Source organism: Periophthalmus magnuspinnatus, chromosome 3, assembly GCF_009829125.3.
Source record: "Periophthalmus magnuspinnatus isolate fPerMag1 chromosome 3, fPerMag1.2.pri, whole genome shotgun sequence".
NCBI classification, from domain to species: Eukaryota; Metazoa; Chordata; class Actinopteri; order Gobiiformes; family Gobiidae; genus Periophthalmus; species Periophthalmus magnuspinnatus.
The window spans coordinates 35,363,306-35,380,006 of record NC_047128.1 but is presented as its reverse complement, the minus strand read 5'-3'; the positions used below and the strand labels follow the sequence as shown (position 1 = coordinate 35,380,006).

General features: G+C 41.7%; 3 protein-coding genes across 9 annotated transcripts in view; 1 reads left to right on the top strand and 2 right to left on the bottom strand.

Moving 5' to 3' along the window:
* Positions 1–195: 195 nt before the first annotated feature.
* On the top strand, positions 196–1,515 carry trappc2l (trafficking protein particle complex subunit 2L). The gene is made up of 5 exons (XM_033990880.2): positions 196–267; positions 505–674; positions 1,090–1,177; positions 1,241–1,320; positions 1,383–1,515. The coding sequence occupies exons 1-5, from the start codon at positions 235–237 to the stop codon at positions 1,426–1,428; spliced, it is 417 nt and encodes a 138-aa protein (XP_033846771.1). The 5' UTR covers positions 196–234; the 3' UTR covers positions 1,429–1,515.
* Positions 1,516–1,519: 4 nt separating this feature from the next.
* pabpn1l (PABPN1 like, cytoplasmic) overlaps positions 1,520–16,701 on the bottom strand; it is a 299,018-nt gene continuing 283,836 nt past the window's right edge. Inside the window, exons 2-7 of one of the 2 annotated variants that reach the window (XM_055231525.1) lie at positions 3,605–3,737; positions 2,923–3,061; positions 2,477–2,544; positions 2,301–2,407; positions 2,125–2,212; positions 1,520–2,040 (exon numbers count right to left, since the gene is read on the bottom strand). In XM_055231525.1, the coding sequence (XP_055087500.1) occupies positions 1,711–2,040; positions 2,125–2,212; positions 2,301–2,407; positions 2,477–2,544; positions 2,923–3,061; positions 3,605–3,706 (834 nt within the window). In that variant the 5' untranslated portion in view covers positions 3,707–3,737 and the 3' untranslated portion in view covers positions 1,520–1,710. Of the gene's footprint in view, positions 2,041–2,124; positions 2,213–2,300; positions 2,408–2,476; positions 2,545–2,922; positions 3,062–3,604; positions 3,891–16,701 lie in introns of those variants that run through there. The other variant, XM_033990862.2, reaches the window with a different exon arrangement.
* cbfa2t3 (CBFA2/RUNX1 partner transcriptional co-repressor 3) overlaps positions 4,546–16,701 on the bottom strand; it is a 39,259-nt gene continuing 27,103 nt past the window's right edge. For 3 of the 6 annotated variants that reach the window (XM_033987631.2, XM_033987633.2, XM_033987632.2), the window contains exons 6-12: positions 15,863–16,143; positions 14,497–14,582; positions 12,832–13,102; positions 12,394–12,462; positions 11,492–11,560; positions 9,438–9,628; positions 4,546–9,036 (exon numbers count right to left, since the gene is read on the bottom strand). In XM_033987631.2, coding sequence (XP_033843522.1) covers positions 8,653–9,036; positions 9,438–9,628; positions 11,492–11,560; positions 12,394–12,462; positions 12,832–13,102; positions 14,497–14,582; positions 15,863–16,143 — 1,351 coding nt within the window. In that variant the 3' untranslated portion in view covers positions 4,546–8,652. The remainder of the gene's footprint in view (positions 9,037–9,437; positions 9,629–11,491; positions 11,561–12,393; positions 12,463–12,831; positions 13,103–14,496; positions 14,583–15,862; positions 16,144–16,701) is intronic. The other 3 variants (XM_055231478.1, XM_055231482.1, XM_055231473.1) reach the window with 3 other exon arrangements.

The following is a 16,701-nucleotide window of genomic DNA, read 5'->3' as shown; positions in this document are numbered from 1 at the left end:
TTTTTAAATATATTTTCATGTCACGTGAGTCACGTGAGCAGGGGAGACGCCCATCGACAACAAACGCTTTGACAATTTATTTAGTATATATATTTTTTATTTTTGCATAATAAATTTTACTGTTTAAAATGAATAAAACTTTTCTTTTAAGTGTTTTCTAGTGCCTTTTTTATATTTTGAAACTAAAGCGCAGAAGTCACGTGACCATCACGGGAGACCAACCCGGAAGTAAACATGGCGGTGTGCATAGCGGTGATCGCAAAAGAGGTATTTTACACTTTATTTCATGTAAAAGGCGAATCTCAGGGTATACATTTGATCGCTAGTACATTTTTGCAATGCTACTGCAGGTCTTACGCTGTTGTTAGTCAGTTGATGAGGCAATCTTGACAGTCTAATGAAATTGAGCTAGCAGTGTTAGCATGTAGCGTCTTATTTCTTCAGCCTTCACTTTAGGGATTCTGTGTGCAGCATCTTTATCATTGAAATATTTACATTTTCCAGAACTATCCGTTGTATATCCGAAGTGTTCCCACTCAAAATGAGCTGAAATTTCACTACACAGTCCACACGTCTCTGGATGTGGTGGAGGAGAAGATTTCAGCCGTGGGTAAGTCTGGTGACCAGAGAGAGCTGTATCTAGGTCTGCTCTACCCCACTGAGGACTACAAAGTGTATCCTTTGGTTCTTTATATAACACGTTTCGTGTTTTGGATTAAAATTGCCTCCCTAACACATATGCACGTATAAGTGCACGTGAGCAACCCAAGGTCTTATGAAAAGGCTCCGGCCAGAAAAACCTGGAAAAAGAACTGACTTGTAATAATTCTAGTGTAAATTAAATGATGCTTTTGAAGTTTAACACATTGACTGTGCTGTAAATTAAAACCTTTCCTAGGATCCAAAATACACACTTCAGTACGTGATATCCCTGTGTATAAAATATTTCATTCTGGATTTACCACGCAATTCAAAGTCTGGATTGCAAATATGTGAATCTTTGTTAGTACAGTATCCCTCAGCTGACCTATTTTGGAGCTTTTAAGTCAGTAGTCAAAGTTGAACCATTTTCCTTGACCATTTAATTAGATATGGTTATGTGACCAACTCCAAAGTAAAATTTGTCATTGTGGTGGATTCATCAAATACATCACTACGGGACAATGAAATTAGAAGTGTAAGTTGATTTTGTTCTTGACCATTGAAAATTAATTTAACTATAAATGAATTTACTTTTCAGATGTTTAGAAAGTTGCACAATTCTTTCACTGACGTCATGTGCAACCCTTTTCACAACCCCGGGGACCCAATTCAGTCCAAGTGAGACTTATTTTTTTTTAAAGTAAAAAATAAACAATTCAATAACTTGTTTCCCCCCCCAGAGCATTCGATGGCATCGTGTCTGGGATGATGGTCCAAAATGCTTGACTTTTGCAGTCACCTGTCACTGTACATAAAGCCTTGAGTATTGTGTTGTACATGTAAATTATGAATTTGTAAATAAATCATTGCAAGCCTGTAAAAACACTGGAATATTTATTTGTTTACAATACAAGTATGCTTTAACAATAATTTAAAAAGACACTGATGCAGATTGTCCATGCAATTATGTTAATATGCACAACACTCCTTTGAGGAGATTTTTTTAACTTATTGTAGGCAAACCTTTGTCAGCCTGATCAAGTCCATTCAACCCAGGCCTCTTAAACATCAACGCTGGTGTGGATAGTGTTGTCCACCTGATCCAGTGCCCAGTTCTTCTGATGGTGGAGTGATGAGGAGAAGACAAGGATAACGTTTGGGCACCTGTTCATGATAATCCATATGTCCCCACTGCCTCTTGCCCACAGGAGGGCCTCCGTAGTACGGATGTGGATTCTGATGTTGTGGTCTGGGTGTCTGGTACCTGAACCTGCCCCGAGAGCTGCTGGGGTATCTGGGAGGCCGGAAACCTCTGGCCCTGCCTCTGGGTTGACCTCCACGGTGAGCACCCCGATCTGTGGTGCTGATGCCTGGCATGTTTGTTCTTTTAGGTAGTACCTGTAAGGCCATAAAGGGTTTCATGGATATCAACAAGTCTACTTATGTGTACATCTATACTGGGTTCATTTTAAATTACATTACCTTGAGAACTCGACCCCTAAACAAAGTCTCATGCAAGCCAATGGCGCTCTCCACAGACTCTCGATCAGAAAACTCAATGTATGCAAAGCTATATAGAAAAATACATACACTTTAAATATATTTAAAACCCATCAGTCCTACCATTATATAGTGTGAATACATTCATAGATCCATACCCCTTTGGATGACCAGAAAATCTGTCACAGAGGATGGTCACTCTGTTCACTGGACCACAGCCGTTGAAATGGATTTCTAACTCATCTGCTGTTGCACCATAGTCCACCTGGAATTTGAATTGCTGGTCAGTGATTATGGTTTCAATGCAAGTATAGCAATGAAGTGCAAATATTACATTTCCTACGTAGACCGATCTGTTGTCAGCATCTATTCTCTCCTCAGGTGTCATGTTGTAAAACGGCCCTGAGGAACAAAGAATATATTAACAATATTGCACTAAGATGTCATCTGATTTCATCACTTGGCCCAGACATATCCCAAAGCCCTAAACTGAACAGAAGACGTAGAGAAGAAGACGAGAGAACCACAGAGGCAGAAAATAGCTGGAGGCAGAAAGGAGGACCCTTCTGGTTCTCGTCTCATTGGGCAGTGATGAGGCACATGTGAATGCTGCTGTGGCCACATTGAAGCGTCCCAGGTGTTCACCAGATGGTGAAGGATGTGATGCCTCACCTGCCTGGAGGCTGCAAAGCGCTGCACACCTGGCTAAAAATATGGTCTGGACTTCCAAATTGTATGATAAGTATTGACCGAAACAGGACAGACAAAAGTAGCTCAGACCTTTTGGCTCATTGAGTCGAGGGCTGCTGGTCAGGAGCTGCATGTCCACAGCATCACACTGCTCCTCTTCCTCTCTGAGACGCTCTGACTCTTCCTCCATCTCCAGCTCATGCACTCTGGCCTTGATAGCTGCCAGCTCCTATGAACACAACATTCATAAAAGCACAAACATAAAAGCAGTGGTCATCTGTCAAATTATACCCAGAATCTCCATGTTAACTTGAAGAGCCTAGAGCCCTACCTGGCATTTCCCCTCATGTAGGCCTACCAAAACACTGCTGCAGTTCCAGATCCCAGTAACTTAACAGACCTGCTGTCAGAGGCTGCCTGTCTAGTTACTTATGAGTGAGCAGACTGTCCAGTACTTAAAAAGGGACAAATGTCTGCCTCTAATGATGTAATCTGCTCCTGTCACCTACAGTTTTCTGCTAAAGCCACATCCATAGCAGTATGAAACGGCACACTGCCCCACATTTGTGCAGGAAATGCGACATTACGCAGCAGGATGATTGGCGTGTCTGCAGATTCTCCTGTGTGCCCCAAAAACTAAGATCTGTGCAGTTTTAGCATTAGCAGCATAGAGCAAAACAGAGCAACACGACGGATCTGTGCACCTCAAATAATCAAAGCTACTAATCACACACAGGAATAATTATCACTGCCCAAAGAGAAAATGACTCACTGGGTCCTCTGCGTAATGCTGCCCGCAGGAGCCGTCCTCCATGTAGTCCTGATCCATGTAGTCCTGATCCATGTAGTCCTGATCCATGTGCTTCTCCGCCATGTTCCCTGCTCAAACTGCACATCTGCAAAGAGGACCGCAGTAGTTGCCCACAGAGCAGCCCCGCAGAAAACACTCTGCGGACTCCTGCCTCCACACCTGACACAGACACTCAGGCTAAATGAAATCACCTGTGCGCCCGGGACTCGTGACGCACAGAGCACAGTGATGATGATTGGCACAAAGCACGTGCTGCCACAGGGCACGTGCTGCACAGGCTTCTGCTGCCACGCCCATTCACAACTTTACCTCAGGAGTGACAGTCCTGAAGATGGCCACAAGTGACACAACACTGACTATTATGAGAAAGAGTTTAGGGACAAATGTCATGTGTTTTCATTGTTTTTAATAACTAAAAACTGTCTCTGCGTTTGATAGTTTATGAAAAAGAGAACTCAGGTTTATTTTGTGACTTTTCAGGTGAAGGCTGGTTGTCATGTGACCTGGTTGTCATGTGACCTGGTTGTCATGTGACCTGGTTGTCATGTGACCTGGTTGTCATGTGACCTGGTTGTCATGTGACCTGGTTGTCATGTGACCTGGTTGTCATGTGACCTGATTGTCTTGTTATTGACCTTATTGCTGTGCCTGAAATGTGCCACAGTATGACATTGAAATTATCCCCATGGAGACAAACCGCTCACAAGCCTTGTTACAGGTCAAGTCTGTGGAGAGGAGAGTGCACTCAAGATGCAGAGAGTCTTATTCTGCAATAAAAATATCCAAACTGTTATAAATGTGAGAGATTTGTTTAAGGACAAATCTATTTTATTGATAATAGCTGGTGTTATTATTTAATGTCACCATTTTGAGAACATAGTAAATGAGATCCACAACAAATATTTGATTTCATGTTTTAATTACACAGTTACATTGTTCAACACAGACAATAACCTGAATTAGAATGTTTTACAGCTTCACACATCCAACAGAGCGAACAGTTAAAGAGCAGTATAGAGCAGTAGCCTATAGCAACAGGGAGGAAAGCATGCAAGAAATAAATATAAATCAGAATTTAATTCATCTGGCACAGTTTACTTCATCTAAAAACAGCAACATGACCTTTTTGAGGAGGAAAATGAAAACTAAATGAGAAAAATCAAAAAGCCAACCTTTCCTACAGAATGTGTTTTCCATATTATTGCACAATACAGTATGTTTCTCTATTTAGAAACAATACCTTTCAATGTAAAGAAACAGCACCGTCCAGACCAATGGCTTTTGAACAAAACTATTTAAAATTGTCTTCAGTGTCAGTTTGACTAAAGGACTCATCATTTCTGGAGCAGCTTAAATAGAAACATGTCAGAATTATTATGTTTTCATTGTTTTGTGTTTCATACATTTTATCGAATTTTAAAATTTCACTTTTTCAGAATCCAACATTGACAGAGCCGTCCTGTGTTTGCCATTTACAACATGTTTATAGCAACAATAAAGCATTACGACATTTTCAGAAGAATAAAATGTATGTTGAAGTAAAAGTAGTGCCTTTTGAAATCCGCAAACCTGTTTTTTTGAGCTCAAACGCAACATAAAAGTAGCACAAATGCTTTTGGTTGTATTTTGGTCATTGTTGGATATGTTGGGTTTGGTTTGTTTTCCGTAATGACTTACGTGCAGACATGGAGCGACACACAGTTTACCGGAAAGACCTTGTCACCGTTTTGACGTGAAAGTGATGTACTGTACAATGTTTGATTAAAGCTTTGAACGTTTCAAGTAGTTTGTTTGGGTGATATGAAATAAAAAGGAAACAAAACAAAACAATATATTGCCATTTAAAAATACAATCACAAATCTACCATGCATTTGTTATCTCTCTGCAAAGGCATTGTAACTGTAATCAGGCTTTGTACAGAAGACGCTCCTATTGTTTTAGCCAAGCACTATTCACTGTGTAGGAAACAAAAGCTTTGATTGCTTAAGTAAGATCTCCACATGTGAAAGATGTAGCCTATTCACTGCTATTCATTCATTTGTTGTGTGTGTTTTAGATGCTTTGGTTAACTGGCAAAGAGGAGAGATCGAACTTCATTATTACAGATCTGGAAACACACACAGCACGTCAAAGCATACAGAGCAACGGCAGCATAACTTTGGTTTGCACGCTATTGGTTTTTCATATGAATGGCATGTTATGGTTTTGAAGATGTGATTTATACAGTAAAGAGATGATGAGTACAGTATTGTGCCTTGGGAAGTTTGAATAATTAAGTAAATATGGATCAAAGTACAAAACACACTTTGTGATTTCAACAGTGACCCGAATATAAACCAAAATTAACAATTCAAATGGGTTTTTAAAGCACTCCGCTTCCCAAAAACCTTTGCACAGTACTACATGTCTGCGTGGAGTCGTAGTGTTTGTCATGGAGGGTCGACTCGTGTCAATATGTTGTGAAAACGGCGTCTTACTCGCAAACTGACAACTCCTTTCGCTATTTTTTATCTCGTGTGAGTCCATGTCTGCATTTCGGCCGTGCTTTACAAAAAACCAGGCCAATGTTTCCTGGTGGTTAGCTGTATGGTCACTGGAGGTAGCTGGTGTGTGAACGGGTCATGACGAGTGATCAGTGAAGGCCAAGAAGCAAATGGCACAAGTCTATGCATTTAATAAGTACTTTTCCTATCGTCTGCGATGCCAAAATATTTTTTTTTTCACGTTTTGGTCCACGTTTTGTTATAGAATGGACTTAAAGGGGTGACCATAAATCTGGGAAGGTTGTTAGCTTAAACTGTATAAACGTAAAGTCAAAGTATTTCATATGGCTGGGTGTCAAATTAGCTTTAGCTTAACACTGGTTTATTACTTCAAATGATGCAAAATGCACTTTTCTTGCATCTTACTGGACATAACGAGACATGCACAAGGGGACTGTTTGCACGTCATATTCAAATCAGTCATTAAATGTGAAAAAAACGACAGAGATTTCAATATTTTCAGATTCCCTTTTGTTTTGAATGTGCTGCTAAATAATTTACGAAGCACAATTTGAATTTTCTAACAATGAGGGTTAGAGGGAAGATTGACAGTGTCTATTCTTGCTCTGTTTTCATCCTTGGAGCCATTTCCTCTGTTCCAAACAATCTCTTCCACATTGGGTCATCTTTTTCAGTTTTAATGAGATTGAGAGAAAAAAATAAAAAATAAAAAAATCAAAGAAACAAATGTACTGTGAACAAAAATCATATTCTTGACTTTAATCCTTAAAGGTTTCTGTTATTTGGCAAACACATTTTTGGACCTCATTAAATACTATGTACATTCACATTAATTAAGTTACTGATGTTTTAAATATATTTATATGTATCTATATTATATGACACCCTATGGGCAGTTGTTGAGGTTCCATTCAGTAGCTGAATTCTCTTCATATTGCACCTCTGTCCTCTCACTGTCTTACAATGCGAGCAGTACAAAATATTCTACAAGTGGGCTTTCATTTCATCATTAATATAGATACAACAAATCAAACAATAAGTACAACCCTTCAAAGAGCGTCCTAACTCTCGACTTCACTGCTCATTTTCAAACTGACAAGAATGAAATGAAACAAAAAAAGTAGTTGAACGAAAACAAAGTCCATTTCTCAGAATATACACAATTGGGCAGCACATGTGGACATCAGCGACAAGAGACATTATCGAAAAGTTGAAAAGAGGAACAATATCTACAAGCAAGTAATAGTCCTGTGTGTTTCCCACTGCAATGTGAGGCAAAGTCCAAAGCAGGATTCAGGGAGATTTGGGCGTCCATGTTTGTAGTCTTTAGGGAAGAGCGTCAAAGGAAGATTTGGGGCGGAGGGGAGGTAGAAAGAGGAGAACCAAGTCTACACCGCCGTTCACTTCGATATGCTCTATTTGTCTCATGCTTTGGAAAAGGATGGTAAAGGTAACAGCTATTCCGTGTTGCGTTGGAGCTTTTTAAAAAACAACTTACAAACAATTTGCAAGTTTTTATGCAAACTAAGTTGAGGTTTTTGGCAGCTCCAGAGATCCTTTGAGGCTGTCTTCCCTTTCTCCTGGTTTTGTCTACTCTTGGTTACCGTTTACCTAAATCACAATGTGGCAGGGTTTAATCTAATCCATGAAGTCTCTCTTGTAGTTCACAGCATAGTCCTTGTTCACAGTCTGGGCCATCATTGATTGACTACGGCTTAGTCTTCTCAAGAGTGGCTTTTCCTGCTGAGGAGGTGGTGTTGCTTTAGCGTTTGGTTATGAGTGCTTCTCCTTTATCGCTTACTTACTCACTTTGGCAGTGTAATACAAAAGTTTGGATCAGGTTTATTATTTGTCATCTTTGAATTCATTTGGGTTCACAATGGTGCAGAGAGGTGAGTCCGGTGTAGATTTCTTGGCTCGCTAGCAAGGTAGTTAGCAGTTTAAAATTTATTTGTTTCATATCTTCATCATCATTATTCTTTACGTAGAATATTTGGACTTCTCATTTCCCTTAAAGCCAGAAAGAACTAAATAAATACTAAGTTGTTTGTCTGAGGAATGAATCGCACCACAGGTTTCCCTCTGTTTTAAAAGACAGAAAACTTATATCTCCTGTCGCTATTAAAGTAAATGGTTTGAATTAGTAGTGCACGTCTCAAGGCTGGGTGTCATTCACTTAAAATTGACTAAATTAAAGGGAAATCCTACCCAAGTGCTTTATTCTTTCCATATAACTGCTGCAGTTCAACAGCCCTTGTCTTGTGTCCTTCTGAGGACATCATTCATCATCATTGAGGGCGATTCTTCAAGTTTTACTCATATTTTGGCTGAACAAAACTGATATGTTTCTGAAATTCAGAGGGATGCATTTGGACAAAGTCTAAATACTCTCAAGGGGAAACAAGGAAAGAGCGGGAGCGTAGTGCGATGGAGATTCCTCAGTTTGGTTTAGTGGAGTGTGGGCACTGTCTCATCAGTAAACAGGAGAGTTCAAAGGTCAGAGGTCAGCGAGAGGTGGCGTCCAAGAGCGCAGGCGTGGCTGGGGTCGTGGAGCGAGAGGCACTGCTGGAACTGCTCTCCTTTGGGCTGGCAGAGACACTCGCGCTGCCGCTACCCGCCCCGGCGGCCATACTGCTCTGAGCTGCCAGGGACAGGGGGCCGGGCGGGGTGCTCTCTGAGTGGGTGGGGGGCGCGCTGGAGGAGGTGGACGAGCTGGAGGAGGGCGTGCCCAGAGGGACGCCGCTGCCCCCGGGCAGACCCTGCAGGCCCTGGCCGCACACGTGGTGGTGCTTCTCCCAGTCTTTGTGTTGGCAGAAAGAGCCGCAGTAGCGCGCCGTGTTACAGCCGCTGCACGTCTCACTCGCTTTCCTCCCACAGTTCCAGCAGCTCTGGTGAAACAGGAGGAAGAGAGAGTTATTCATAAAGCCTTACTCTTCTGCACAAAACATTAGGAATCTCTGAGCATAGGAACAGATTTCGTGTGGCTTGGTCTGTAAGGATTTGTTATTAATCCTGGGTCCAAGACCACTGACTTGTGCTGCCAGCAGGTGGTGGTCAACTGCTCTGTAATAGTCTCAGTCTGGCAGTGTGCTCCAGCCATCTGCGTCTGTCTGCCATATTTATCAGGCCTGGATTGCTTTAATAATATGACAATACAGAGCTGTCCATACTGAGCCAGCTGTGCCTAATGATAAAACATTGTCAGGATTTCACAGGGACTATAATTTGGAGCAGAGGAGAATGTGTTGTTCTGGGATTATTTTAGGCCTGAATAGGACTTTGTGCTCACCTCGCTGGAGTCCTCCTGCTGGTTGATGACTGTTAGTGCGTCCTCGGAGGCCTGTCTCTTTGCTTCGGCCAGGGCTCTCTCCATTTTAGAGCGCTCAGCAGAAATCATCTCGTGGGCTTTCCTCTCCGCGTCGGACACCGCCTTCTGCAGCTCCGACATGGCCTGACGTTTCACCTCGTTCACCGCTTCCTCTAAAAAAAGGGAGGAAATATTTAAACTCAGCTGACCGATCCCAGTGTAATCTCTCCTTCTTACCCTCCTGAACCGCCATTATGTTACATCTTAGCGAGCAGATGCACATCATACAAAATTGAAACCTTACTGCCAAAAAATATGACTTCAATGATTAATTCCCACATGTTTGGTCATAATAATTTCATCTGTCACAAGCAGATGTCTCTCAAATATTGTCAGTGGTTTGGCTTTGTGCCTCACTCTTTGGGATTCCCCGCTCGGATGGATCTACTCCTGCTATGGCTGTTTCAAATTAAAACATGATAACGTAATATTTATTCATTACTGATTTGATAAACATTGATCAGAAACCCAAAGTGTAAATAACTTGAGTGAGGAAGGTGGTTTACATCAGGCAGGTGTGTAGACTCCAGATGGTAGTTTAAAATAGAAACATCCCGCAGTCCCTTCCCAGTATGAGGCAAGAGTGATTATATTTTCCCGTCTTTCATTATTGGCCTCACAGTGAACAACAAATGTACACTACATGATTTTATACAAGGACGCTTACTGCTGAGAAATAGGCTGCTAAATATACACCGTTAATCAGTTACACAAATGAATGAGAATGATATTAGTTAGAGCTAACCAGGGCAGGAAGTAAGCAGCATAACGATGAATAAATGCATATGCTTTTTCATCAACACACGTACGCAAAGGTTATATTTCATCTAACAATCCTTTCAAGGCTGTGCGTAATAGTAGATTATATACTGATTATAAAAAAAACCCAACCCACTGCATTTACTGTCCGAGGAAATCATGTAAACGTGAGATATTTCAGATGTTACTGTCAAGGATCAAACCCGCTCACTCAAAAAAAAGAATCTTATATTAATCTCAGCTTTACCCATCAGCCCCTTCATTCCTGTTTTTCTTTTTCCCCGTTGCAAACTCACCACTTTCCAAACACTATCTGCATTATCCGGTGCTTCTCAATTATCTGGCCTAATGCATACACCACTAAGATTAGTTTGCAAATTTAATTAATTCTTATCAAGGAGACGGAATAGCAGATGCTGGGGCAATTAGCACTTAATGGAAAACACAGGAGCAGCAATATTAACGTTTAATTCCACCGGGATCTGGCAAGTCTCTGAGAGTGTTACTTCTGCCGACTTTTTCACACTTTCCGAGGAGAAAATGTGGCATCGTCTGACCTGATCCACACCGATGGATTTGTGGTTTGTTTAATTAGAGGCAAACGGTGTGTTCACAAGTCGACGTGACGCGTTTGTGGGTTCACGCACTTTATAACTGAACATTACGTATCGATTATATGACCTCATTAACAATTCTGATGTAATCTTATTTAAGTCCTGGTTTAGTTCTTTTATCCCTGAGACACTTAATTTGATCTGTATCATTAGGCACAGTGTAATTTACATATGATTTTATTGTACAGGTTATTTTACAGATCATAATATGTGTGTTATTACAAACTTAATGAGGGAGGTACAATTTATAAGGTGTAAAATAAACTGTTACACAATACAGAGTGTCTATGAAGTCTCTGTATAGTTTTAAAATGTAATTACAAAGGCAATTGACAAGATATAGTAATTAGATTTGTTCTATTGTACTCAGTGGTTATAAAAGTTTTTAATCATGTTGCATTTTTGTATTTCAGGCACCTGTTGTATTAAATGAGGTTAAAAACTTTGTACAAAAGAACAAGTCTGATTAAGATCTGATTAAACGCCTTTGTAATACGTGTTTTAAATTGTAAAGAGACTTGTACAGCGTGTTTTTCTGTATGATTTTAATCCACATGCACACGTTCTGGATGTGAAAACGCTTGTGTGAGACGTGTTACTCACCCTGCTTGTTTTGGAGGTGCTTTAGTGCTGGGGAGAGCGGGATGCTTGTGGTAGTAGTGGTAGTAGTACCTGTATGAAAAACAACTGCAATTAAAAGAGCTTTTTGTGCAGGTGAAAATGCAGCACACAGTATTTTGCCGACAGCAGCAGCATCTTCCCCTCCACAGGGTATTAGAGTATGACTGCTACATAATAGTGCTGGGACTGGGGTGGAACCAGGGCTGAGCCAGATGACTCCTGGGATGGGCTCGATCTAAAATGCAATATATACGAGAGGAGCCAGGCAAAGCGCTCACCTGCGGCTCTCAGGCTTTAAACAAGGGATAAAATGTTTCTATTATATGAATCTAAAATGTCTGTTTGAATTGTTTATAACGTCTAGAAATAAAGGCAGTCATAACTCAAGAGCTACAGCGAATTTTTCCAATTGTAAGATTTATATATGAAGTTATAACACATCTGCAGTCAAGAGCATCTGTTATATTAGAATTAGGGTGGATTTTAGACTGTTCTGTAAAGTAATGATGAAAGTTTTGGTCTTAAAACTGGAGTACAAACATTTGGTCCTTTGTTATAATCCAAGACAATGCAAAGTTTTATTCCACGTAAACCTGTGCTGCGCTGCTGCGGCCTGCCCTTGGCCAGGTGACTGCATTTTCACTGCAGCTCTAACTGCAGTGGCCTTTCATAGCAGTGACAGATGGAGAGCATTTAGCCTTAATGACACAGAGGACCTCCAATCCTCTGGCCTTATGGACCTATGGCTCAGAGGCCTCTGTACTATCCCTCTCGGTTTGTCAGGGCGAGGAATGAGAACCATGACAACCAGTGATGCCAAGAGTGTGTGAGTGTGTCCAGTATCATAAAATAAAACATCTAAAGTGGATTAGCATCATTCTTACCAGCTTTCCGCCAGATTTCTTCAGGCAGGTATCCCGAGGGAGGCCTATGCAAGAAGTCTCTGTGGATCTCTGCAACACGAAAACACACACAAAATGCATTTGATTCCCAATAATCTACAATAGTTTACACACTTATTTCTCCGTGTGTTGTATTATAGTGTTTAGTGTCAACATTAGCTGATACGCTGACCCAGAGATGTAGAAGCTTTAAACCAAACATTTATTGCCATGCTGAGATAAGTTGATTAATGTTTGTTGTTTATCCAGATTTGTCTTATTCCAGGTCAGTTTGTTGTTCCCTGTCGTGTCAATCGATAATAAATATGATCCGATGTGGGTGTCGTTGAGTCAGTGCCTAAATTGATCAGTTGTGTGTCTTTAGTTTCCATTCTAGTGAACCCCTACCTCGCTGTACATGTTCTGTTTGTGTTCGTCTACCTGTCTGTCTGCCTGTCTGCCTTTCAGCGGCCGAGTTGGTTCCTAGGGGCAGTGGCTCGCTGCTGCTAGTTGTGTTGGAGGAGTTGTGGTGAGGAGGAGGAAGAGGAGGAAGGCAGTGCGGTCCGTTACTCCCACCTTTTTTCATCTCCTCAACGTCACTGTAACGCCGGATCCAGTGGTTCATCTCCTCGCGGTCGGCCTCCTGGCACCGGCGCAGCACCGTCAGCGAGCGCCGCGTCTTCTCAACCATGTCCATGATGCAGTTCAAGAGCTGCAGGGTAGGGGGCAGAAGTGAGGGGGAAATATTAGAGCCTCATTCAAGAACAGAAGGTGACGGTCTCTTTAGTAATCTAATTTACATAAAGGTCTTATAGCACACTGTATATATTTAAATCAGTGAGTCTTGGCTTGAAAACACACAGAAATAAAGTGTTAAACCTCTAATAACTTATGTAAATGCAGCTTTTTGTATCATTTATCTTTATTGCTAAATGTATAATCACCTTTTGTTGTATTGCAGCAAAACTTGAACACATATTTGCTGGAAAGGTGTATATTTCAACAAAGTGTTAACTAAAAATCACTTTGTTTTGCAACAGTAAACGTCAACAAAATTGAGTCTGCACATCTCTGCTTCTGTGTGCTAATTCGGAGCTCGCATGCCTCTCTCTACATTTCAACAGGAACAGCCTTACAACAATGGTAATGTAACAGCTGGCCTGCTGATGAAAAAGTTGATCCAATTCCTTCCACCCCTCTGCTCTGTTCCCTGCCAACTCAACAGATTTCCTCCCTCTTTCAGTCTGTCGTAAACAGCGTCACAGTTTTTCACACCGCTCCCAACGCTGCCGGCTGTAAAATAGGTTCACTGTCTTTAATCTTTAACATTCAATCCATATTCTTATTAAAAAACATCTTTACCCTGCGTGTCTGTCCCTCGTCCCTCTCGCCCCTTCTGTCGCCCTGAGTTGGCTATATTTGTTTCAACGAAGTGTTTCTAATTTGGCAGAGGTCCAAGCCTGGCCGGTTCTCTCCATGACTGCAGCTCTTTTCTCAGCTGCTCTCCCCAGCTGGAGCTACTCTCGGCTGGGTCGCGGCTCTCCATCTGGGCCCCTGTTCCTGTGTGTCCATGCGCGGCGTATGTGTGCGTTAGTAAGTCTTGTCTACATGATGTTGTGGTGGGGTTGTGTGCCAGAAAGCCAAACACATAGGTGTCGGTGTGTTTTTGTCAATTTATGTTCCCTAATGGGAGTCGTCTGTTCGTTAACTGCCCCCTCAGCTGGACCGGTGCATCTTTAGTCTCAGACCCGCCCTCACTCATGGCCTGTTTTAACGATGCCCCAATGGATGACAGCAGAGACGGGCAATAACAATAACAATATTCAGATTATATTTTTACAATGTGCCCGAAATGTGCTAAAATGTGCCTGGGAATGTCTCAGTTGAGGTTTAAGTCTAAAATAAAACGTGAAAAGATCATAAAATTAACCATAAACGTGCAGAAATATCACTTTCTACTGTTTTTTTGGAAGATTACGCACATTTCTGTCTCATTTAGAGTCATTTTTTATACACTCGATATTCAGATTTTCCATATCTCAACACCAATTGCTATGTTATCAATTTTCTCAAAAGGTTCCACTTGTAGACGTCAGTGTGACTTACATTATCCAGGTGCTTCCACTCCTCTGCCCACTCTCTGTCCGTAAGCCGGTGGTCGATCACTTCCTCCTGGCGCGCTCCGTGCACAGCTGCAGTGTAAAGACATGGGATGTATCTATGTTAGAATCTGCACATGCACCATAAACTTACACCTGTGCAGTCCAGGAGCTGTAGAAGTGTTTCAAGAACTTGCTCCTTTGTTCCATTTGTGATATTTTCTACCAATACTATACTTTAAGTCCCAACCTGACCCAAATTTGAGTCGCTAAAGATTCTCCGGTGGTCCCCAGGGAATCCAAACTACGTCGTGAATTTGAATGAAGAGATTGCATGTTGTTTATATTAAATTATTTATTATCATCTTTAGAAAGCAGAAAATAATTATACCAGCAGGAGGAGAAGGATGTTAGGGTCAGAGGTAGAGATCGCTGGGAGAAAAAGATTAGGAACTACTGTTTTAACTAATATTACTGTTTGATATTTGGGTTTAGCCTTTGGTTTGAGCTCAGGTCAGTCCTTGTTGTGACTTAGTTTAATCCTGTTCTAGTCCTGGTCTAGTACAAGTTTAGTTTAATCCTGTTCTAGTCCTGGTCTAGTACAAGTTTAGTTTAATCCTGTTCTAGTCCTGGTCTAGTTCAAGTTTAGTTTAATCCTGTTCTAGTCCTGGTCTAGTACAAGTTTAGTTTGATCCTGTTCTAGTCCTGGTCTAGTTCAAGTTTAGTTTGATCCTGTTCTAGTCCTGGTCTAGTACAAGTTTAGTTTGATCCTGTTCTAGTCCTGGTCTAGTCGAGGTTTAGTTTAGCCTCCATTTTGATGCGGTGAATGTACAAGTGTGAAGACAAACTTAGTAAACGTAAATAAGTGATGCACATTTGTTTAAAGTGTAAACTATTGCGATTACAAAACATCCGTTACCTTAAAAAGTAATGATCATATTATTATTATTATTGCTTGTAACTGTGTTTTATTTATCATTAACGTGCACTAAACTGGACAGAATAAAGATTAGATATGAAGCTTGAGCAGATTTTAAAGACAGCTATAAATGCCATGCTCTCCTCAAACACGGGCTTACAGCGTGTAGCCTGGACCATAAGCCTAACCAAGTGGGACAGGTTGTCAAAGAAGCCATCTCTCTTTTTGGGAAAGCACTAGCCCACGGCATATATGGTTGTCACAGTTGTAGAGCATAGGCATGTATGGCTCTGGGCTTATTATAGGCACACTGCCATAAAGATTATCACACTGGACTGACAACTGGCCTTTGTTCTCCACATGCACCCCACTTACATACACGAGCCTTATACTTGACCCGCCGTGAGCCCATGTGGTTTATATGTAGCCGTGTGACCGCCGTCAGCTGTTGTACCTGTCTGTCGGTGCCTGTCCCGCCCATCTCGGTGTTCGCCGTGTCTATAAGCGTCTCTGTACTGGTGCGCCAGGGCCATGTCCTCCAGGCGGTAGTGCTGGGGTCCCACTTGGGGGTTGGGCGGGTGCGACAGCCCGTTGGGTGGGTGCGTGGAGAGGCCGTTGGGGGGCGGGTGAGCGGGGAGTCCCGTGCTGGGGCTGAAGCGCTGGCTGGGGCTGATGGTGCACGGCCTCTTCGCCAGGTGTTCCGGGTGGAGGTCTCTGTCTGAGCTGTCTTTGGTCCTGCACAGAGGGAAGAACAACAGAAATTGGTTATTGCATGATATCATTATTATTTGCATGTCTTTCCTGAACATGAGCGTCCATCAACATACAAGTATTTTCAGCTTGTAGATAATCAGATAATCAGTTACATAATCGTGACACATGACGGCATCTGTGCAACTACCCTATTTAAAGGTTAAGTTAATTCACATTTCAGTCGATAACACACTGACTGCACTCCGGCTCAGAGGAGATTCGCCTCCTTCGACAAAACATTTGCGATTTCTTGTTAAACCATTACACAAAACCTACTCAACATAGAAACGCAAGTCTACGCAACATAAAACACAACAATTCTCAATTACCAATTACACGTGGGGCTGTATATTCTATTGTAAAGCTTGTGTGCATCATTAGATAGTTTTGTGTTCTGGTTGCAGATTAAATTAATGAGTCTATTGCCTTGATGTTTGCAAACACAAAAGAACAGCCTCCCCCTGCTTGTTGTTCAGTTACAGTAAGACAAAGTCCCTGCACATCTGTACACTCCATCAAAACAAAGCCCACATCCACTGG